Source organism: Hypanus sabinus, chromosome 27 (genome assembly GCF_030144855.1).
Source record: "Hypanus sabinus isolate sHypSab1 chromosome 27, sHypSab1.hap1, whole genome shotgun sequence".
Taxonomy (NCBI): Eukaryota; Metazoa; Chordata; class Chondrichthyes; order Myliobatiformes; family Dasyatidae; genus Hypanus; species Hypanus sabinus.
In genome coordinates, this window is record NC_082732.1 from 24,100,620 (window position 1) to 24,125,133 (window position 24,514).

The 24,514-nt window shown below is 41.0% G+C and overlaps 1 protein-coding gene across 2 annotated transcripts; it reads right to left on the bottom strand.

Annotated features, from left to right (window-relative positions):
- Window positions 1-297: 297 nt before the first annotated feature.
- On the bottom strand, window positions 298-19,597 carry otud3 (OTU deubiquitinase 3). 2 transcript variants are annotated; one of them, XM_059951988.1, is made up of 9 exons: window positions 19,479-19,597; window positions 18,469-18,840; window positions 13,710-13,858; window positions 9,872-9,984; window positions 8,253-8,375; window positions 7,614-7,760; window positions 3,403-3,499; window positions 2,737-2,885; window positions 298-1,481 (listed from the first exon to the last, which is right to left on the bottom strand). In XM_059951988.1, exons 2-9 carry the CDS (start codon window positions 18,669-18,671, stop codon window positions 1,305-1,307), a joined length of 1,158 nt encoding a protein of 385 aa, XP_059807971.1. In that variant the 5' UTR covers window positions 18,672-18,840; window positions 19,479-19,597; the 3' UTR covers window positions 298-1,304. The 2 variants fall into 2 exon arrangements, with proteins under 2 accessions (XP_059807971.1, XP_059807970.1); XM_059951987.1 differs by lacking the exon at window positions 19,479-19,597 and adding an exon at window positions 19,142-19,470.
- Window positions 19,598-24,514: the final 4,917 nt, after the last annotated feature.

Below are 24,514 nucleotides of genomic sequence, written 5' to 3' on the forward strand. Positions count from 1 at the left end.
CAGTTGATACTTAAGGCTAAGGCCCTTTGTCAGGACTGGAAAGGAAGAAGGAAGATGCCAGAATAAGAAATGGGGGAGGGAAAGGACAAGTTAGGTGATAGGTGGAACCAGGTGGGTGCGGGAGGGGTGAAGTAAGAAGCTGGAGAGGAGATAGGTGTAAAAGGAATCCAACAGGAGAGGAAAATGGACCAAGGGAGAAAGGAGAGGAGGGGCAGAGGGAGATGATAGGTGATTTGAGAAGAGGTAACCGCAAATCAATGTAATAGTGGAAAAAAGTTTTCTTAATAACAAAATTAGTTTCTCAATGAGTTGATTTATTAACATTGTATATACAAACAGAAATAGAAAGTTAAAAAAATCCAAATTTATACAACAGCCAGCTCTTTAATATGGCCATTCATGAGAGTTACTGTTTCAAACACTTTTCTCAATGACGTTCCAGAATCCTTATTGCCATAAAAACATCTCAGCATGTAGAAATTCAACAGAACAAGTTTCTTTAACTTAAACCACCCCTAGGAGTGTTAAAACAAAAAGACTCTAATGAATAAATTACTAACCAGCATCAGAAATTTCAGTTCTTCTATGAACCTCATTTGGTTTCGACAGTTGCCAAGCCTATTCACATACCTGGAACAGTCCTTGGGGAAAGCATCCTTTGTATTTGGTGGTCAGCAGCATTCTTCATCTTAAACTCTAAACTAAAAAACGTTTCAGTCCTGAAAAAGGTTTTCTTTATAACTTTTCTTATAAACCTTCCTTACTGATGTCAGCAAGTGACAGCTATTCTACGCTCCATTCAGAAATACTCCTGTGCAAACCCACTCTATAAAAGTCTCTTTTGGGAGATCTGCAAATAATTGTAAAAAAAGGCCTCAATTTCCATCTCGATTACTGAACATTAATGAAGGCGTAAAGAGGGCATGATACTTAAAATCTGATAGTCAGCTCTCTAAACCATACGTTTAAGAGTTAAAGGCACACTCGCCTTCAAATCCATTTCTTACTAAAATTTATCCAACTATTTCAATTTACTATTTTGATTCTTAGTTGTTACAATTCTTAAAACTTTATTGCATTTATAAAGTGTAATTCATTGTGTTCGCTTTTTAGATTTTCTTCCAGTTTGTTTACACACATTTACAAAGAAAAACAAAGTTCTTCAAAAAAAGCTTATGAAGTCAAACATTGTTAATCTAAAGCAGCATCAGAAATACAAACTCCCTCCTCCTTCCACCAAATTATCCTCCCCATTTATGAGACTTACTATGCTAGGCAACCTTTAGTTGTAAAAGGACCTAATGTCAAATATTTAACGTAGCAAATGTTTTGACTAACGTAACTGGTGGCTGCAAGTTCCCATCAGTCGCGAGGTCTTCCACATTATTGCTCCTGCTGTCTAGAAATTTTTGTCGATGTCTTTCTTCCTGGCGTTTCTTCTTTTCTCTCCTCAATTGTTCTTTTCGTTGCTTACTTGTAATCTAGTTTTAAAAATTCAGGAGGACGAAGGCAGGAAAAAAAAAACTTTGATTAGCACAACTAATTTAAATAGCTATAATGGATTGCAATATTTAACTGTTTTCTGTAATAAGCATTTCAAAAAGCTGCGTATTATATGAACTTTTAGTTTTGCCATTTGACACACTATTTGCTATTTGACAAAATAAAGTTCCATTTTTCAGTTTCATGATAGTTTAGACTTTATCCAGCAGGTAGCTGAAACAAGGAAGTTCTCAGATATTACCCAAGATGGGGATTTCCTTATATTTATAAATCACATTTCATGACCTTCGGCCAGCCCCTAGTACTTTGTGTTCGGTACTTTTGAAGTGAAATCAGTTGTAATGTTAGCAAATTCAGCGTCTAATTTTGACAGTTCAAGCAGCAGGGTGATAAAGACTATATAAATGTTTAAATAACGCTGATGAGGGATGAATATTGGTAACAACACTGGGGATAACTCCACTGTTCTTCAGAACAACAACAGGATACTTACAATCAGCCAAGTGTACTAGCATGGGCTTAGTTTAGGGATACAGCCAAATTCCACTCTCAGCACTGTAGCAGGCCCTCAATATTGCACTGCAGTGCACACTTGAATATTGGTGCTCAAGTCACTAGATTGAAACTCAAATCAACAGATATCCATGTTAATGGACTACAAAAGGCCTTAATTCCTTCAGTAGCTGCCACAGGCCAATAGCTAACGAAAATATAAATAATCAGAGACAAGGTAAGGAGACCGAGTAGGCTGATCAATTGTCACCCAAAATAACTGCCAAAAGTAACCCATGAATTTTACCTTTTCAATAAAATACCTAGGGTGAGAAAAATGCACACCCCACTTGCAAAACTGTATCTCAGTAAATCCTTGGAAGAAAATACTGATGGAAATGTACGATACAAAGATCTTTCCATTTCCACCAAATTAGTGTACATTTGCTGATGACAAGTGTAACTTTAAAGTAATGCTGATTGGCATACGACTCCTCTAGAAGCTGGTGATAATTTGCCTATCATTTGCTAGCCAAAATGTAACAAGTCTAAAAGACTGCTGGCCAAATTTGTCCATCTGTAGCTGTTGGGGAATCCACTTTTCCATTATAATATTCCTGCATTTCATATCACTTAGTACCATTGACTTTATAGTCTTTGGTATAACATTTACATCATCACACATTACTGTATAAACTGCTTTTTTCAAGAGTCCAGTCACACAAAAGATATTTAACACACCTTATTTTTGGTCCTCTTATTCTCTTCCTTTTTGTTCAGTGTCCTATTATTTTCAATTTCTTCAGGGTTTATACCTTGATTTCCAAAAATCCTATTGCCACTTCCATTCTCCATCCAGAGAGAAGACACGTTAGACTCGTCAATGCTATCTAATCCAACAAAACATAACTACATTCAACTCCAGTGATTCTGCAGCAATGAAATCATTAAATCTTAATCTATGTGGAAAGAGGCATGAAAAGGCATTGCAAATTACTTCAGAAATTTTCAACCAAGCTTCAAGTTGCTCTACTGGGTAGTATATAGTGTACACTAGACATACAAGTGAAGGCACTTAACCAGACTTACTGCAACATTTTATGTTAAAATGGCATTCTTGCATTCTAACAGTTAAGCTGATCTTTGAAGACCAATTTAGGAAACATTATTGATCTAGTAACTTGCAAAGTGAAACATTCATACAATTTACATTTCAGAAAGATTCATGGAGGCTGCAAAACAATCCTTGTGAAATACAGACAATCTGCTAAAAGTGGCGAGTCAAAAGTGAGCCCTGTGAACCTTTAATTTAGAGCATTAAAGGGTATTGTTCAAATGCTCATGCTGAAATAAACTTGCAACATATTATATAGAAAATGCATTTCAATATTTGCACATAGAACTCACTTTTGTTCTTTAGTTCATCCATCTGCAAGACGGCAACTATTGCAGACTCAATGTTGTGGCTTTCAAGCTCTAGATTTTGAACAATCAAATCTGTGTCCTGAAGACAAATAACAACAATTACACAAAAAGTTCTCTTTCCTCAGTTTTTCTACCTGGCTAACAAATGAACACCAATTTTTTTGACACAAGGTCTGTTTGGATTCGTGACAACCATGTCTGTTTTATGTTACCAGACCGACCAGTTATCCAGAGGCACTTCGAACCCCATTGTGGCAGCTGAGGAATTTAAATTACATTAAGTCAGAATCAATAATTATTACCATGAAACTTTTATATGAAACAGAAACATATGTCATATTAAAAAAATCTGCTACCTCAGTGAAGTACAAAATATAAAATGTCACTGTGATTGCCAGATGCCAAGGGAGGGGTACGGAGCGCAATCATGACAAAACACAATGTATTTCAACAAGACAAAAAACGCACAGAGCTCAGTGCATCCTCTTTGTTAACCCTGGTTCCATGATTTGAGTTTGAAGATGGTATGGAGCTTCTTTCTCCATCAAGGATGCAGCTCAAATTTAGCTAGTTTTTAGGTTTTTTTTAAATAAAAGTTTCACAAGGATGGTCTTGTCAACAGATGGGAATTAGGGGTCAGGTTAGGGTTTGGGGACAGGGATGTGGGATAATTGGAGGACAAGCCAGAGTCCGAGGCTCTGTATTTGAAGGCCAGTGGCAGACTGGAGTTTTGAGGCCTAGTTTTTGAGGTTGCGTCACTGGTGAGTGATGCACCATCAATAACTCACACTGAGACGTAAGGCGAGATATCGGCTTTTATTGACTGGAAGAAGGAACCAGGAGTGAGTGTCCATCATACTATGTCCTGGAGACTGAGGCCGAGCATCAGGCCTCAGATCGCCTTTATACAGGGGTCTGTGGGAGGAGCCACAGGAGCAGTCAGCAGGGGGCGTGTCCAGACAGGCACATAGTTCACCACAGTGAGTTCAAGGCTTGGAGTTTGGGCCCCCATCCATGTCATTACCTGCGGATCCTGGTCGATACTGGAGGCCGATCAGAGGTCTGGGCTGAGACCCGGAAGCCGGAGCACGAACCTACAAATCTCAATGAGTCCGCTGGTGAAGTTGGGACCCAGTGTGTGCAAGTCCATGAATTTGTGGAGGCTGAAGACAGCCCATTCTAGAGGACTGTGTACATGCGTGGGCAGATGAGTGAAAGGGAAAGAGGAACAGGGCTTGTTACACTGATCCTGTCAGAATGTTCTATTTTGTTATGTTCTAAGTTGTTCTGCTCTGCAGAGTGGTCATGCTATTTTGGCACTGAACATGTGGTTACGCTTGCAGTACATCCTTGTGTACGTTGGCTGTTAATGACAATGACACATTTCACTGTATATTTTGATGAACAAGTGATAAATAGATCTGAATCTAATTTGGGGACTTGTCCTACAGCCTCATATGGTAATGCTCACAGAACACACAATGGCAGGATAGTTGGAGGCCTCACCATTGTGGAAGCAGGTCAAAGGCAAGGAAATTTCTTACACCCAACACCTTTCACCAGAGTGTGAAACAGCTTCCCTCCCTATCTGAAATCACTGGAAAGATAAAACCATATAGCAATGTCTCTGAAGGAATTTCAAGAACCATGTGCTGGATGCGGAGGCTGGTGGGGGTGGTAGGTGAGAACAAGAGGAACCTTATCCCCAGTAGGGCGGAGGGAAGATGGGGTAAGAGCAGATGTGCGTGAAATGGAAGAGATCCGCTTGAGGGCAGCTTTGATGGTTTCCACCTCCAGCACATAAACTCTCCGGAACATCCGCCATCTCCAACAGGATCCCACCACCAAGCACATCTTTCCCTTCACCCCCCACCTTCTGCTTTTTGCAGGGATCGCTCCCTATGTGACTCCCTTGTCTATTCATTCCTCCCCACTGATCTCACTCCTGGCATTTCCCCTTGTAAGCAGAAAAAATGCTACTTGTTTGATATGTCTGTCCATAGCCTCCTCTACTGTCAAGATGAGGCCGCACTCAGGTTGGAATAACAACACCTTGTATTCTATCTGTGTAGCCTCAAACCTGATGACATAAACATCTATTTCTTGAACTTCTGATTATGCCTCCCCCACTCTCCTTCACCGTTCCCTTTTCCCTCTCTCACCTGATCTCTTTGCCTGGCCATCACCTCTCTCTGGTGCTCCTCCCCCCTTTTCCTTCTTCCATGGCCTTCTGTCCTCTCCTATTAGATTCCCCCTTCTCCAGCCCTGTACCTCTTTCACTAATCAACTTCCCAGCTCTTTACTTCATCTCTCCACTTTCCGGTTTCAGCCATCTCCTTGTGTTTCCCTCTCCCTACCCCTTTTAAATCTACTGATCTTTTTTTCTCCAGTCCTATCAAAGGGTTTCGGTCCAAAGTGTCGACTGTACTCTTTCCCATAGATGCTGCTTGGCCTGCTGAGTTCCTCCAGCATTTTGTGTTGCTTGGATTTCCAGCATCTGCAGATTTTCTCTTGTTAGGCCTCACTAATATCTTATACAACATCAACATAACCACCAAACTCCTGTACACAATACCTTGATTTATGAAGGCCAATGTGCCAAAAGCTTTTGTAACAACCCTATCTACTTCCAATGCCACTTTCAAGGAATTATGGTTCTGTATTTTCAGATTCTCCTGTTCTACTGCACTTCTCAGTGCCTTACCACTCAAGAGTTTAAGTCCTACCCTGGTTTGTCCTCCCAAAGTGCAATGTCACACACTTGTCTGCATCAAATCCCATCTGCCATTTTTCAGCCCATTTTCCTTGCTGGTACAGATCCCGTTGCAAGCTTTGATAGTCTTCCTCACTGAACAGTACACCCCCAATCTTGATGTCCTCTGCATATTTGCTAATCCAGTTTACTACATTATCATCCAGTTTGTTGATACAGATGAACAACAGTCCCAGCACTGATCCAGCAGCACACCACTTGCAACAGGCCTCCAGTCAGAGAGGCAACCATCTACTACCAATCTCTGGCTTCTCCCACAAAGACAATGTCTAATCCAGCTTATGACCTCATCCTGAATGCTAAGCAACTGAACCTTCTTGACCAACCTCCCATGCAGGACCTTTACAAATTACTTGCTAAAGTCTATGTAAACAACATCCACTGCCTTGCCTTCATCAGCTTTCCTGGTAACTTCCTTGAAAAAACTCTACAAGATTGGTTAGACCATGCACAAAGTCATGCTAATCAGTCCCTATCTATCAGAATACTCATATCTGGTCCCTTAGAATACCTTCCAATAACTTACCCATTACTGATGTCAGACTCACTGGCCTGTAACTTGTGACTTATTCTTAGAGCATTTCTAAGCAACTGAACAACATTAGCAATCCTCCAGCACCTCCCCTGTGGCCAAGTACATTTTAAATATCTCTGCTAGGGCCCCAGCAATGTCTGCACTGGCCTCCAACAGGGTCTGAGGGAACATTGAGGCCTTGAGGATTTATCCACCCTAATTTTCCCTCAAGATAGCAAAACCTCCTCCTCTAATCCATAATCCATTACCTCACTGCTGCTAGGTCTTATTTCTATAGATTCTGTGTCCTTCTCCCGAGTAAATAGAGATGTAATAATTCCACTTAAGGTTCATTTAATATCAGAGAATGTATACAACCTAAAATTTGTATTCTTCACAGACTCTGCAAAGAATAAATAATAAAAACATCGCAGCCCTGAAGCCTCCCTCTTGCCCGCCAGATTTAAGAGCTCCATCATCTCTTTGGGCTCCATACATAGATGACCATTCTGATATTCCAGAGAACCAATTTTGTCCCTTGCTTTCAAACAGTACGCCAACCACTCTCTGACTTGTTAAGCCAATAAACTATAAGCTAGTGTGACTGAGTCCCACACCAGATCATGTGAACTTGACCACTGCAGGTCTGCACTATACTGAACTGAGCCAATAAATAAAACAAAACTAAAAAAAGACTGCAACTCCCAGAAAAAAAGCTGCATACAGAAATAGAAACTGGAGTAGGCAAGAGCTTCATAATATCAAATGAAAAGACATAAAATCAGATTTTAATTAAATGGATTAATTAAATGGGGACATCATCCCAGTAGCTATTTCATCTGCTTTTCTGCAAGCTTAACCAAGATCTTCTGTAGGCAGCCCGGCTAATTGTTTCCGATTACTCACCATGCATCCTGTTGCATTGCGCACTTTTTGAACTGCATCATCCATATCTATTTCTGTTCCTCCGTTTTCAAAATCCCGTATATCTTCCACTTGATAGTCACACATTTTGTTTCGATCTTTCTTCTTTGAATCATCTTTCATGAGCATCTGTGCGAGTCACAAATTTTAAAACAGGAATATTTGTGGATCTGGTGCTGTTGATACCATCTTACAATAAAAGAATATTGCATTCTCATCAGAAGGCCTCTGGCAATGAAGTTGTCTTTTACTACTATCACACATGCCATTATCCACTAAAGTTAAATTATTTCATTCCTGCCACTCCAGATAGTTAATTTTGACTCAATTCATTCCACAGCCAGCACCGAAAGAAATTAGAACCTTCATGTTAATAGGAGCTTGCAATTTTGTTTACAAGCAATACCAAAATATCCACCCAAATCCAATTTTTTTCTAATCATCTCTGATTTTAGTTACTTGGATGTTTTTTTCCTGACTTCTTGCTTCTCAAGAAGTGGAAAATTGGTCATAGGCTCTAAAAACTTTAATCATTGGTCAAGGTTACACATTTACCACTAAAGAGCTGCTGGACCTCCACGTGTGCGAGGGCCAGGACCACAGTCAAATGCATTCACCAACCTCAGTTCTCAAGTTTGCAGGAGCTTCTGAATTATCATTGACCTTACGCACACTGTCATAGTGCTCTCCATATCTGTAGGCAATATGCAACTCGGCAGCATTACTCTTCCTGGTTCCAAAAACCTGCAGTATTAAAGTAATTGATTAACATTACAGATTCACTTGTTGTTGTACATTACACATAAACAGCCTATTTTATTATCTTATGCAGAAACAAAGTAATATAATTTATGGAGGCAAGGTTTTCATTGTACCGTGTATTCTAATAAAAAAGGAAACCTGTGTATCCTTAGCACATTTCATTACACAGATAAAATTGCTCTCTACATTGATTGGCTGATAGACTGAAAATGAGTTTCAGACAGACTTTCACATGGTGTTTACATAATATAATGACTAGATTTAAATTATATTGAGAGCTCTATGGGCATCTATATAATAGACATCTCCAAATTCTGCAGTATTTAGACCACTGGATTGAAATCATTCCAGTGGCTCACCATCAGTATTCATTACCATTATTACAAGTGTTATTTTAAATGTATGTCTATTAAAATGCACCATTAAGATGAAAATCTGCTATGAAATACTCTTGTCAGTTGAAGAATTAAGCAGTAGCATTTCTCCATCTTTTTTGCTTAGTAAAGCGTATTGTGGAGAAGGTGGGAGAATGGGGTCGGGGGTAAAAGTTAGGCATGATTGAACGGTGGAGCAGACTCAATGAACCAAATGGCTAGATTCTGTTTGAGTATCATAAGATCTTATAGTCAATCGTCTGTAACTCACAGATCAAATACACTCTTTATGAATGCACATCGTACAAGTGCTTTAAAGAGAGCAAAAACAGCAGAGTAACACATATTGTGCCATGCCCCATTCTAGTTTGCTTTATAAAGGTACAGCCCACTAGTAACTAGAAAACTGAGTACAAAAAAAATACATCAAGCTTCTGTTATAAAGAACATAGGTGAGACCTATCTGGAATACCCTACACAGTGGTCTTGTTACTTAAGGAGTGACATTAATGCATCAGAAGCAGCTTAGAGAAGGTTAACTATACTAATAACAGGTAATGGGCAGGCAGCAAGAGAAAATTTGCAGGTGCTGGAAATCCAAGCAACACACACAAAATGCTGGAGGAACTCAGTAGGCCAGGCAGCAACTATGGAAAAAAAAAGAAAGTACAATCGACGTTTTGACCCTTCAGCAGGTTGCCTGATGAGGTGGTATTGGGCAGTCTTTTAGCATTAAGTCAGAGGTAGACAAGAGTTGGCTCTGAATTCCAGGCTCTGTCAACGCTACTGTTCATTAATTGCCGGACACCAGTTCCCACAAACAAGACCAATATCCAGAATGGAGAGGAAGGACATGACACTTCATGCAGAGTCAGTGTATCAAAATAACATCACTACAATGCAAGTTTGATGTGTACTGCAGAACACCGCAGAGGGAAGCAGCCAAGTACAATACGTAATATGGTAGAGCTCTGCAGAAGTCATTCACAAAGTCACTAATGATTTGCAGTATCGTTCTATAGGCATTTTTCAATATAGCACCCTCTACACACTTGCTGTATATTGTCATAGTATCCCATAATATGAACTTAACAATAAATTTACCTGCCAAAGTGGGGCGTTAAGCTGGTGGATCACGATATTCACTTGATTGTTCCTTGCAAAGGCTACTATCACATCATTGCCAACAAACGTGCCTGGCTTTTCCAGATTTGTAACTGAAAATTAAATACAAGAACATGTTATATACAATTATATATGCTAAGTATGAATGATTACTAAACGGATGGAATTATGGGAAATATTACCAGAGATAAAAATTTGGACTCTATATTTACAGTTTGCTAGAAATGAATTTGTCTCTATTACATCAGGTTAGCTTACCCATTCATATCAATCATTAGTAACTGACAATAGTTTTTGCCCTTCAACACAAGAAATTAAGCATTTCAACACGTTTAAACTATTTGTATTTCCAAACCTGCATTTTCCTGGTCATCTCTAGTTTTCTTGTCACAAACAAGAGAAAATCTGCAGATGCTGGAAATCCAAGTAACACACACAAAAAGCTGGAAGAACTCAGTAGACCAGGCAGCATTTATGGAATAAAAAGAGTACAGTCAATGTTTTGGGCTAAAACCCTTCATCAGGATCGGAGACAAAAAAGATAAGGAGTCAGAGTTAGAGGGTGGGGGGGAGGGGAGGATGAAACACAAGGTGAAACTCGGAAGGGAGGGGTGAAGTAAAGAGTTGGGAAGTTGATCGGTGAAAGAGATACAGGGCTGGAGAAGGGGGAATCCAATAGGAGAGGACAGAAGGCCATGGAAGAAAAGTGGGGGGGGGGTGGTGAGGAGCACCAGAGGGAGGAGATGAGCAGGAAAGGAGAGAGGGGAAAATGGGAATGGGGAATGGTGAAGTTTATATCCTGTCACCTTATATTCCATCTGGGTAGCCTCCGACCAGATGGCATGAACATTGATTTCTCGAACTTCCAGTAATACACCCCGCCCCCCCACCCGTCTCCTTCGAGAGAGAGCGAGAGAGAGAGCGACTCTAATTTTTTGTGATTTGTTTCATTATTTTATCCACATACCTTTGTGTGTTTGTTGGTAAAGCCAATGTGTACATTTAAGCTGCTACATCATGGGTGAAAGATGATTAATTGTCAAGATTTTGGAGTTTAACTGTCTGCCTACTATACCCGTTACAATCCAGAGGCAAATCGATCCATGGCCAGTGAGTCTGCTGCGTGAAATGCTCTCAAAAATGCCTGTACTTTCAGGAAGTACATTATATTTGAGCTTTTAGTCATGTAGCAACAAGTTTCCTTTGGAGAACAGTAAGGAGAGCAGGCTACACCTATAAACATCAGCACAGGACCTTAGATTGTCAAATAAAGCCCAGAGTCACTGTGCTGTTATCTAAGAGCAAGATCATGTGAATACCATTATCAAGTTTTCATTTTAATTGCACACCAGCTGGCCAAGGTCAAATTATGCTCTTTATTATCAAGTTAAGATCCTGGAATTTTTTTTGTCCAACATTATTATCAGAGTATTGCCAGTATGTACAGGAGTAACAACAGCAGTTATTTGAGGTAGCCCATCATATTTTGAAAGCAGTCAGTAACACATAGATAAGAGTGATTCTGTAAACATTCAGTAAATGTTTTTACAATAAATGTGACCAAAGTGTGTAAACAGAGTAAATTTTGTTTTTTTTTTAAAATAGTGTGTGTACACATTTCTTGTATTTGGCTCCTATACTTGTACAACAGCAACCTTGCACACCATTAGTCTCAGTCAAACAAAGTGCTGATTAACTGTCCCCAGAGAAGTTAAACTGTAACCTTGGGCTTAATAAATTCATGCAAGTAATTACACGAGTTTTGAGAATTACACGTTTCTGTAATTCATTTGATCCAAAAGTCTGGCTTCCCACCCAGGTCCTGAGGTCAGATAAGTATTTGTAGACTGTGTGGGGAAGCACAATTAAAAGGCTTGCATTCATACAATACCTCTTGCACTCACAGGGTATGAGAAAGCACTTCACTAGCTAAAGTACTTTTGAAATGTACTTATGAGTTTTAACATGGGAATTGTAATAACCATTTTACACACAATGGCAAAAGATCATTAAAAGATCATGTTATAGGAGTTCATGTATAAATATTGAACAGCACCCAGCTCGAGTGGAGTGCCACCCAAGAAGTTAGAGTTCCAGCTTCGCTTTTCATTGATGAGAACATTCCAGCAAAACACTAAAAAGTATTGTACCAACTCAGACACAACAGGAGAAGATCTGCAGATGCTGGAAATCTAAACAACACACACAAAATGCTGGAGGAACTCAGCAGGCCAGGCTGCATCTATGGAAAAAAGTACAGTCGACATTTCGGGACAAGACCCTTCAGCACGACTGGAGAAAAGATGAGGAATAGATTTAAAAAGTTGGAGGGGGTAGGGGAGAGAAAAACACAAGGTGACAGATGAAACCCGGAGGGAGAGGGATGAAGTAAAGAGCTGGGAAGTTGATTTATGAAAGAGATGCAGGACTGGAGAAGCGGGGAGTATGATAGGAGAGGGCCATGGAAGAAAGAAAAGGGGAAGAGCACCAGTGGGAGGCAATGGGCAGGTAAGAAGGTGAGAGTGGGAAAAGGGGATGGGGAACAATGAAGGAGAGTGGGGGGGGGGCATTACCAGGAGTTTGAGAAATAAATGTTCACGCCATCAGGTTGGAAGCTACCCAGATGGAATACAAAGTGTTGTTCCTCCAACCTAGTGTGGGCACATTGCAACAGTAGAGGAGGCCATGGATTGACATACTGCAATGGGATTGGGAAGTGTAATTAAAATGGGTGGCCTCTGGGAAATCTCACTTCACCTGGTGGATGGAGCATAGGTGCTTGGCGAAGCAGTCTCCCAAGCTGAGTTCCTCCAGCATTTTGTGTGTGTTGTATCAATTCAGAGTTTATTGCCAAATCTTTCATTGAGGGGCTTCATTGCACAATCCTTCAGAGACAATAGTAACCTTTGCTAATTTCAGGCAAGCAGATAATCATTTATCAACTCTTCACCCATCTTCTCCCCTACATTACCCTCTTCCAGCCCCAAGTCATTATTAACAGAACAGGATCATATCAAAGCACTACCATGAAAACAAAATCTGACAGAGTTTAAAACACACTAATGTTTAACAGAGAGGCAATTTCAACTGTTGCAACAATGCCCCTCAGAGGGATGGAATTGTACTCCAGGTAAGGAAGTCCCAAGGGAAATGGAGGCATGCTAAGCATTATGTCTGGAAGAAAAAACACTGGAGGAAAATCACACCTCCAAGCAGCCCCTAGCTAAACAATGAATTTAAATGATGAAAAGCAGATTAATGCTGATAACCAACATGTCACACATGTGCATTTGTTCAGGAACTGATCTCAACCTTTGTCTAAATAGTCATATTATTATATAAAAAACAAAGTACTCCCAATGCCATAAATTTGAAAAAAATATGCTGACAATGAGCATTTCTTTCTCAGCATCAGTGGAGAGAAAGGAAGTGCACTTTTCAAGTTAATTAACTGTTAGAACACATTCTACTTCAACAGAGGCGCAGTACGCAGCATAGTGGTTAGCTCAACAGTTTAACAGTACCAGTGACCCTGATTCAATTCCCACTACTGTCTGTGAGCAGTGTGTACACTCTCCCTGTGACCATGTGGATTTCCTGCTGCAGTCCAAAGACGTACCGGTTGGTAAGTTAATTAGTCATAGTAAATTGTCCCGTGATTAGGCTAGGGTTAAATCGAGGGTTGCTGGGGGCGGTGGCTGGCTCAAAGGGCTGGCCACACTGTATCTCAATAAATAATAAACATTTTTAAAAGTAATTTTAATTATCATTGTGTTTTACAAGTTTAATAACTGTTAAAGTCATATACAGGGCTCACCATATCGATCAAAAGGAACATCGTCTTCCACAAACGGCTCAAAATCTTGCCGGTGCTTTATCATGAAGTCGACTGTTTCTCTCCGGTGCTTGAGGTGGTTCTGGGAGTGACCTTCCAGCTGATCACCAAGAGCACGAAACAGACAATTCCTTTCAAAGAGAAACAGACAACTTCAGTTAAGCTCTTGTGCTGCTCCAGATTAAGTAAATATAAATCAACAATTACATCATCTTTTTCCACAGGACAACTGCAAAACGTCCTCAGTGTTTCACCGGGAATTCAGTCACTCAGCATTCAAAGAGGAAACCTATTCAAGATCGGAATCAGAATCAGGTTTGATATCACTGGCATATGTCGTGAAATTTGTTGCTTGGAGGCAGCAGTACAATACCTAATTTAAAAACTATAACTAAGTGTGAAATATATATAACAAAATTAAATAAGTAGGGCAAAAAGAGGAAAAGATCAGATCAAAGTTTTTTTTCCTCAAGTGGTTTAGCATAGTGCAGGCAAGGACACACTACTTCACCATCAAATGGTTCTCTTCCTTGTTGCATTCTACAGCCAGTTAAAAAGATGCATGCTGTAAGTTAGCTAAACGGCCAACCCATCTTCTCTATTCCCTTCCTGCATTTCCACATACACTACCTCATTTCTCAACAGAAACTGCAGCGTCTTCCTGCAATGCAATATCGTTTCACATTTCTCTCACTACAGTTGCAGCTTGGCCTACCGAGTACTTCTAGCATTTACCGTACTTCTGGATTTTCCGCATCGGGCCCCCGAAGTCGTTTCCCGTGGGAGGCTGCTTCTCGGCAGATTAAGGCCCCCAAGGAAGGACGGAGTTCGAGGTGTTGCTCTCCTCAGTGCCGATGGAGGATGCTTTCGAAATTCCAAAACACAAGCGATTATCACTGTGAACTGTAGTTTATATTGACCTCCTTCAGTTTTCTGTGTTTTCTTTCTTGTTGCCAATCGGCAGGTGGGCGATGTGTTACTTTTTTGGGTGAGGGAGGGGGTTGGGTGTTTGATGTTATTGTCTCCGTTTTGTTTTGCGTGGGAGAAGCTTGGGGGGGGGGGGGAAGGTTTAGGGACGTGATGTTTTAGCTGCCTTGTCCGGGAGAGTGATCTGTTAATTTTTAGGTGAGGGAGAGATTTGGGGGGGGGGGGCGGGGGTTTGGGTTTTATAAGTTGTACAGTCGGCCCTCCTTATCCGCAGGGGATTGGTTCCGGGACCCCCATGCGGATACAAGAAAACACGGATGTGCAAGTCCTTTATTTAACCTGGTTCAATGCAGAGGATCTTAGGACCCAGCGGAACCCCAGACCTTTTTTAACCTGTCTCAGTGCGGTGGTCTTTAGGACCCGGCGCAGCTCTGAATCCGCAGTGTTTCTGTTCACGAAAATAATCACGATCGCGATTGAAAATAAGGTGGAAGTAATAAAGTGATCGGAAAGAGGTAAAATCCCATTGATCATTGGAAAAGCGTTAGGCTACAGTCGGTCAACGATCAGAACAATTTTAATGGAGCATATGAAAGGCCCTGCCCTGATGAAAGCTACAATTATTACTAAGCAACGCAGTGGTTTGATTATTGAAATACATACATTTCTTAAGTGTTTTATATGCATAGAAAGGTAAAATATATACTATACACTAAGACAAACATTTGACTAACTGACGCTAAATAATACCGGATGTACCTTGTTCCGACTTCAAATCCGTTTTAAAGAGGGACTCAGGAACGAAACTCCTTCATAACCCGGGGACTGCCTGTACTTTTAAATCCTCTCTAGATTACTTATAATACCTAATACAATATAAATGCTATGCAAATGGTTGGTAAACTGTATTGTTTAGGGAATAATTACGGTTTGTACAAGAAAAAATATTCTGCACATGCTCAAACAATGAGTGCTGGAGAGAGAAGTTCTGGGTTTTCCCAATCCGCGGTTAGTTGAATCCACGGATAAGGAGGGCCGACTGTATTTGTTTTTCATGTGGGAGGGGGGCCTCAACAACTTTCATGGCCTTTCTGTATTTTATAGCTATCTAGGGAAGACAAATCTCAGAGTTGTATTCTGCACACGTACTCTGATAATAAAAGGAACCTTTGAACCTTTTCACCGTTTTCAGTATTTTGCTTTTGTGTTCAACATTATTGAAGTGGAGAAATTTGCTCTCAAATACTTTTCTTAAATCCTGTGTTTAAATACTGTACAGAGCAGAAGTGATTGCTGGCATCTAAACTGTCACAGTCTTCAATCGGTTTAATCATTGCGATCAGGCACTATTCAAAAATTGACCTAAGAGAGTCGACTTTTGCAAGTACATTATTTCCTTAAGCTCAGCATCTTTACAGACATTTGCACCCCTTACTAGATACCTGTTTTTGAAACAAGGACCAAGACTGAGCACAGTGTTCCAGATGCCAAATATGGTTTTAAAATACCCTTTGGATTTATACATTATACTTCTTACCATGCATACTGATATTTCTTTTGTTTTAAGTTCCTAGGAACATTGAGATAACATTTAATCAATTCTACTGGGACCCCAAAGGTCTCTCTTTTATTCCAAAATATCAAATGCATTTCAATTTTTTAAAAAAATCTACAAAATTAAACCTAGCCCAATAGTAATTTTCCTGATCATTGACCAATTTGGAAAATTTGTATAAAATGAAGGAAAAATAAAGGACAGGACATTGGATCAGAATAGGTGGTTAGAATTACACCAACAGGGTAGTGTGAACAGAATATATAGGTAACTCTGTGGAGTACATTTTAAAAACTATAGCAAAAAAACTGCAGAATATTTCAAGGTGGTAACACATCACTGTGATACAGCGCCAAGAATTGTCATTAAGTTTTACCAGGATTATTAGGATGAATTGCCAGCAGAGCTACACCCTTTTAATATATAATTCTGTCACACAAGGAGTTCAAAGGCAGGATAATTTCTGTTTGATGTATACTGTATCTGTCAGCTGGAATCATAAGTGGCATTTGTAAAGGATCCTCAATGTAGAAAGCTAACGGGAATCTGTAAAGGAGTAAAATAGTCTGGTCAAAGAAGTGAATTTCAATAAAGAAATGAAGAGACTGTTCTCAGAGGGGTTTCCAGATAGAAGGCTTAGCTACCATAAATAAGCAAAGAGAGTATTACAAAGTAAAATTTGGATAGTAGATACTTTTTCACAGAAGTGGAAGAGCATAAAGATGGTGTAGCGTTCTGGAGCTGGAAGCAGTTACATCATAAATCAGGCAATGTTACTCAGGCAGGATGATTCAGTTCTGCAGAGAAGATACAGAGATCTAGTGGCCTCATTTACAGTACATTTGGGCATGTTTATAATCTTTGCATCATATTACTAACAGAACACTGTAGCTCACCATTCTGACTCCAACCCTCTAACAATTTGCACAATTTCCATGAAATCCCATTTGCCTTTTTACTTCATAGCACATTACAAGATAACAAATGCACCTGTATACATAGTTACACTTAAGAATAATGATGTTATTAAACTTCATCACGCTTTCATCTGCCGATACTTGGGTTACTACACAGAATCACTGCCAAGTAGCAATATGCAGGATCATCATAAACAAGGATAACATTATCAAATAAAATAGCTAATTTTGCATATTAACATTTTAATTGAAAGGTTTTTATTCACTTATTTTGTGATACAGTGTGGAGTCAACCCTTCTAGCTATGCCAGCTCAGCAACCCCGATTAACCCTAACTCAATCACGGGACAATTTACAATGACCATTTAACCTACTAACTGGAAGGTCTTTGGACTGTGGGAGGAAACCAAAGCACCATGGGAAAAGCCCACACATTCCACAGGGAGGATGTAAAAAAATTCCTTACAGAAGGTACCAGAATTGAACTCTGAAGCTCTGAGCTGTTATAAAGTTGCACTAACCGCCAGCCTACTGTTAACTGGCAACACACAATTCAAATGTCAAAAGACAAGCCGCAAAACTATTTTTTTTTTAAAAAACCTGAAATTAATATATGCATCCTTTGTTGGATTGGTGGCATGAAATGTAAAGCACAAAGAGCTATCACAGCTCCAGGCACTTTAAATGAATTCAGGAAAAAAAGTATAATCTATTCCTTAAGGGCATAAACTTACAACTAAGGAGAAATAAATATAGAAAATAAAAATAACGTGGCTTCTAGAAATTAGAAATAAAATTAAGATACAGTACTGGAAATTTAGTTGCTGTTCAACCTACTGAATGATTCTCGCAACTTTATTTTTAAATCTAAGGCAGGAGGTTTCCAGCCTCAGCTTCTGCCGTTTGCATCCATTATTGCATAATACTTTTGATATACTCACCAACCTTAAGTTTGCAATTAAAAACTTTGAATTTAAAAAACAGAGCTGGGTTCACAAATCAGATTTTCCAGCAAGGTGCAATTTGGAGTGAAATTCAAAATTGTGTAATTGCTATGCAGTTATCGCTTTGGTATTCATGGCAAAGCACAATTTGGTCGCCGATTGCAGTTCAAAAGGACAGACTAACGCCAGTATTAGCCTCTTTAGTAATTTAGAGAAATCTTGCAATTGACTAAAGGGTTTGGAATCTTATCCTCTCTTAACTTGGAGTAAAAGTCAAAAGTTATGTGTGACGTACACGGAATCAAAGATATGAAGTACCATTAACAACCACTAGTTTTAGGTCAAAAGATAACATAGAGATAGTGGGCGAAGATAATGTACTCCTCAGCCTTGCTTACCCGTCACCGGGCACCTCCCGGAGCTTGAGCCCCATGGCTAACAGCTGGTTGGCAAAGCTGACAAACTCCTCATCCTCCGTCCCACCCTGGCTCCTGTTCTTCCTCTCCTTCGCCAAGGCTCGCCTCGCCGCCTTCTCGTCCCTTTTCCGCTCCAGGTCCAGTTTCCTATTAGTCCTCGTTTTAACCACTTGCTTTTTAGACATGGTCACCAAACCGGCGGCTGCTTGAGTGGCGGGCCGGGATTAGAGGGACAAAGGGCCGAGTATCACCATGGCGACTGGCCAAAGCTGAGAGAAGTAAAAAGCATGGAACGGAATAGGACGCCGGAATCTGTGCCCTCACCTCCAAGTGGGGGAGGTAGGAATTAAATATCTGGAAAAAAGGAGAAAATAATGTTATTTATTGGGAGCAGGTGGTTGGTCAGCGTAACTTACACATGACCGACGCAATGTTATAAAGAGAAACCGGACAGCACCCCATATTATGATAAAATTTTGACGCCGCAGGAATTGCTGTTTTGAGTTTATTCCTTCCAATCGGCGACTGAGGCCTACAGCTACGTCCGAAACCTCGGGCTTGCGTGCAGGTGTTGCCCGTGAGAGGTCACCGTCACTCGGCCACCTCTGACCGGCAGGCTCCTCCCTCTCTCTTCCATTCTTTCCTTTCAAATTACCGTTTAAAGAGATTAGGGACGTGTGTTCTCCCGGATTGAGGGGCGCCGAAAAGTGGGTGCCTTGTGTCGAGTGCCGAGCCCCTGGCGGTTCGCCGTTACCCCCGGCCTTAAGCGAGCGAGAGAGAAGCGGCTGGGTCCCACAAGGGAAGCAGCGGAGCCCCGATCTGGCAGCAAGGCCCGCCCTCAGCCCGGTCGGCAGGCAGCAGGGCGGGCGGGTCATCAGCCCTGAGGCCCGAATTCCTCAGTGTGTCCTGCCGAGGCCAGGCTCAGCCTCCGCCGTCGAATCGCGGGCTTATTCTGTCCCAATCATAATAGTCTCCATCTCTGCTCGACCTACCCCAATCTCTTCCCTTATCCACTCTGGTGCTGAGCAATCTTAGCCACTCTCCAAGTCATAACCTGTTCCAATTCCAACTTGTCCTAAGCTGTCTCAGCTCCCACACTCCCAGTAACAACATGGTCCAATTAGAATCTATTCCATTCAAGTCAATGCTGATCCTATTCATAGTTCATTCTATCCCGACATAACCCTTTCAATCACAAATATGAGAAAATCTGCGGAAGCTGGACATCCAAAGCAACACATGTAAAATGCTGGAGGAACTCAGCAATCCAGGCAGCACCTATGGAAGAGAGTTGAAGTTTTAGGCCAAGACCCTCTTTCTATTCTAGTTATCCTCCATAATAGTCCATGCCATCTCATTGCAACTAATTTGTCTGAATCACAGTCCATTTTACATCTACATCTGAATTTCTATTCCACTAATAAGTCATAGCAGAATTAGGCCACGGCCCATCAAGTCTTCTCTGCCATTCCAACATGGCTGATTTATTGTCCCTCAAACCCATTCTCCTACCTTCTCCCTTTTGACGCCCTGACTAACAAAGAACCTATCAACCTCTCTGTTAAATATACTCAGTGACTTGGCTTCCACAGATTCACCACCTGGTTAAAGAATTTTCTTCTCTGTTCTAAATAGATGTACCCTTATTCTGAGGTTGTGCGCTCTGTTTCTGGACTCAAAGATGTTTTGTCTTCTGCCAGTCGGCTAATCTTCTATACATAATAGTATCTTTCTTGTAATACCATGGGCTCTTAATCTTGTTAAGCAGCTTCATATGCAGCATCTTGCCAAAGGCCTTCTGTAAACAACATCCACTGACTCTCCTTTGTCTGTCCTGCCTGTTACTTCCTTAAAGAACTCCAAAAGACTTGTCAGGCAAGATTTTGGCCTAATTTATCATGTACCTCAAAGTACCCTGAAACCTCAGCCTTAATATGGACTCCAATATCTTCCCAACCACTGAAGTCAGGCTAACTGGCCTATAATTTCCTTTCTTCTTCCTTCCTCCTTAAAGAGTGAAGAGTATATTTTCAATTTTCCAATCCTCTGGAACCATTCTAGAATCTAGTGATTCTTGAAAGATCATTACTCGTGCCTCCACAATCTCTTCAGCTACCTGTTTCGGAACCCTGGGTGTAGTTCATCTGGTCCAGGTGACCTATCTACCTTCAAATCTTTCAACCTCCCAAGGACCTTTTTAGTAATAGCAACTACACTCACTTCTGCCCCTGACACTCAAATTATTCCAAGCAAATGGGTGACAGTCAAGAGAGGCATGGGGAGCAGACAGAGAGAGCAGAGCACTCCTGTGGCCGTTCCCATCAACAATAAGTATACCGTTTTGGATACTGTTGGTGGGAATGACCTACCAGGAACAAGTTGCAGTGGTCCTGTCTCTGGCACTGAGGTTGGACCCTCGGCTAGGAAGGAGAGGAGGGAAGAGAAGAGAGCGATAGTGATAGGGGATTCTATAGTCGGGGGCGGATAGAAGATTTTGTGGGGAAGATCGGGAGTCTTGGATGGTATGTTGCCTCCCTGGTGCCGGAGTCCGGGACATCTCAGATCGGGTGCATAGCATTTAAAAAAAGGAAATATGACAGAGCTAAGGTGAGTGGGAGGACAGATGATTGGGAAATTTTTAAGTAACAACGGAACTTAACTAAAAAGGCAATACAGGGAGAAAAAAATGAGGTACAAACGCAAGCTAGCCAGGAATATAAAGGAGGATAGCAAAAGCTTTTTTAGCTATGTGAAGAGAAAGAAGTTAGTTAATAACAATGTTGGGCCCTTGAAGAATGAATTGGGTGAAATTGTTATGGGAAACAGAAATGGCAGAAGAATTTAATAAGTACTTCAGATCTGTCTTCACTAGGGAAGACACAAGCAATCTCCCAGATGTATGGATGGGCCAAGGACATAGGGTAACAGAGGAGATGAAACAGATTGACATTAGGAAGGAAACGGTGATGAGAAGACTGATGGGACTAAAGGCCGACAAATCCCCAGGTCCAGATGGTCTAGGGTACTAAAGGAGGTGGCCCTGGAGATTGCGGATGCATTGGTAATCATTTTCCAATGTTCCTTAGATTCAGGATCAGTTCCTGAGGATTGGAGAATGGCTAATATTATCCCACTTTTTAAGAAAGGAGGGAGGGAGAAAACAGAGAACTATCGTCCTGTCAATCTAACATCAGTAGTGGGGAAGATGCTAGAGTCCATTATTAAAGATGAAATAGTGGCATATCTAGATAGCAGTGATAGGATTGGGCCGAGCCAGCATGGATTTACCAAGGGCAAATCATGCTTGACTAATCTATTGGAGTTTTTTGAGGATGTAAACAGGAAGTTAGACAAGGAAAATCCAGTGGATGTAGTGTATCTCGATTTTCAGAAGGCATTTGATAAGGTCCCACATAGGAGATTGGTGGGTAAAATCAGAGCTCATGGCATTGGGGGGAAGATATTGACATGGATAGAAAACTGGTTGGCAGATAGAAAGCAAAGGGTATCGGTGAATGGGTGTTTCTCGGAATGGCAGGTGGTGACTAGTGGGGTGCCACAGGGCTCGGTATTGGGACCACAGCTGTTTACGATTTACATAAATGATTTAGATGAAGGCATTGAGAATAACATCAGCAAGTTTGCTGATGATGCTAAGCTGGGTGGCAGAGTGACATGTGATGAGGATGTTAGGAGAATTCAGGGTGACTTGGATAGGCTGAGTGAGTGGGCAGATGATGTTTAATGTGAATAAGTGTGAGGTTATCCACTTTGGGAGTAAGAACAGGAAGGCAGATTATTATCTGAACGGTGTAAAGTTAGGTAAGGGAGAAATACAAAGAGATCTAGGAGTCCTTGTTCATCAGTCACTGAAGGTGAATGAGCAAGTGCAGCAGGCAGTGAAGAAGGCTAATGGAATGTTGGCCTTTATTACAAAGGGAATTGAGTACAAGAGCAAGGAAATCCTCTTGCATTTGTACAGAGCCCTGGTGAGACCACACCTGGAATATTGTGTACAGTTTTGGTCTCCAGGGTTAAGGAGGGACATCCTGGCTGTAAAGGAAGTGCAGCGTAGATTCACAAGGTTAATTCCTGGGATGTCCGGACCGTCTTACGCAGAGACGTTAGAGAGACTGTGCTTGTACACGCTGGAATTAAGGAGATTGAGAGGGGATCTGATTGCAGCATATAAGATTATTAAGGGATTGGACAAGATAGAGGCAGGAAATATGTTTCAGATGCTGGGAGAGTCCAGTACCAGAGGGCATGGTTTGAGAATAAGGGTAGGTCATTTAGGACAGAGTTAAGGAAAAACTTCTTCTCCCAGAGAGTTGTGGGGGTCTGGAATGCACTGCCTCGGAAGGCAGTGGAGGCCAATTCTCTGGATGCTTTCAAGAAGGAGCTAGATAGGTCTGTTATGGATAGGGTAATCAAGGGATATGGGGACAAGGCAGGAACCGGGTATTGATAGTAGATGATCAGCCATGATCTCAGAATGGCAGTGCAGACTCGAAGGGCCGAATGGTCTACTTCTGCACCTATTGTCTATTGTCTAATATGATCCTGCCTCTTTTTCATTCTTATTGCATTCTTCTCCACATTTTATTGTCTTCCTGCTTCAACTTGTCCTTTTATATTGCCTTAATATGTAATCTAATTCTCATTTGGTACTCACCCAAGGATTAAGATTGAAACTCTTGAAAATTTATCTCCCTCCAAATCTGCAAATTTCTGCATGAATAATCCAGCAATATTTATGACACCATGTAAGAACTCACAGTATTTGGGGAAGTGTGGATTGAAGGCTGATTATCAAATAGATAATTGAATTTTGGATTAAATGGTAAGACTCTTGGCAGGGTGGAGGATCAGCGAGATCTTGGGGTCCGTGTCCATAGGACGCTCAAAGCTGCTGCACATGTTGACAGTGTTGTTAAGGTGTATGGTGTGTTGGCCTTCATCAACCGCGGGACTGAGTTCAAGAGCTGTCCAAGCCCTTCTGACCCTTTGATCCGTGCCATCCAGCAACCCCTCAATCCTAATCACGGGACAATTCACAATGACCAATTAACCTATCAGTTGGTACATCTTTGGACTGTGGGTGGAAACTGGAGCACCTGGAGGAAACTCACGTGGGAATGTACAAACTACTTATAGGCAGCAGCGGGAATCGAACCTAGGTTACATTGTGCTAACCATTATGCTACCATGCCAGTCTTCATATCTAACACCATCCCATTCGTCCATTGCTTTCTCATTGAACTACAACAACTAGTAATAATATCACCTTGCAATCCTCCTAGATCATATCATCCCACCAGTTCTGATCTTATATGCACCACGGGCTTTAATTGTTCTGTCATTGGTGCTGTGCCTTCTTTTACTATGACCATAAGTTCTCTTTCTGTATGAATCTTTCCACCTTTTCAATATTCTTTCTTCCTTTTAAATTCTCCTTAAACTCTCTTATTCAATATTACATGTTGAATTCCTTCCTAAATATTCTCCATGTCTAGGAAGACTTTTGATAATTAGGGGTTTGCTTTAGTAGATGAAAGATGCTCAATAAATGTAGGTTATTAACGTTTACCTTTCTCCTTTTAAGTTGATGAGGGAGCATAGCCTTGAACATACTCCCACTTGACAAAGTTGTTTACACGTTCTTGGTGAAGGGATAGGTGTGTAAGGTTGGTGACCAAAGGTCTGATTTCATGGATCAGTTGCTTGAAGTTGGATTGCTGTCTGTGTCTTATTTCTACTTGCTATTATCTCCCGAGTTACCGTGACACCAAAGTTAGACCATTTGGCCCCATTGAGTCTGCCCCATTAATTTATCATGGTTGATCCTTTTGCCCTCTCAGCCCCAATCTCCTGCCTTCTCCCTGTTATGGAGGAAATCTCAGTGTGAAGAAAACCATGATAAGCAAAACACCAATAATTGGTATCCTTAGGTTAGCAGAATTTCTGGATTATCAGATATTAATCCTATTAATTCCCAAACACGCTTTTATATCATGTGTTTCTACAT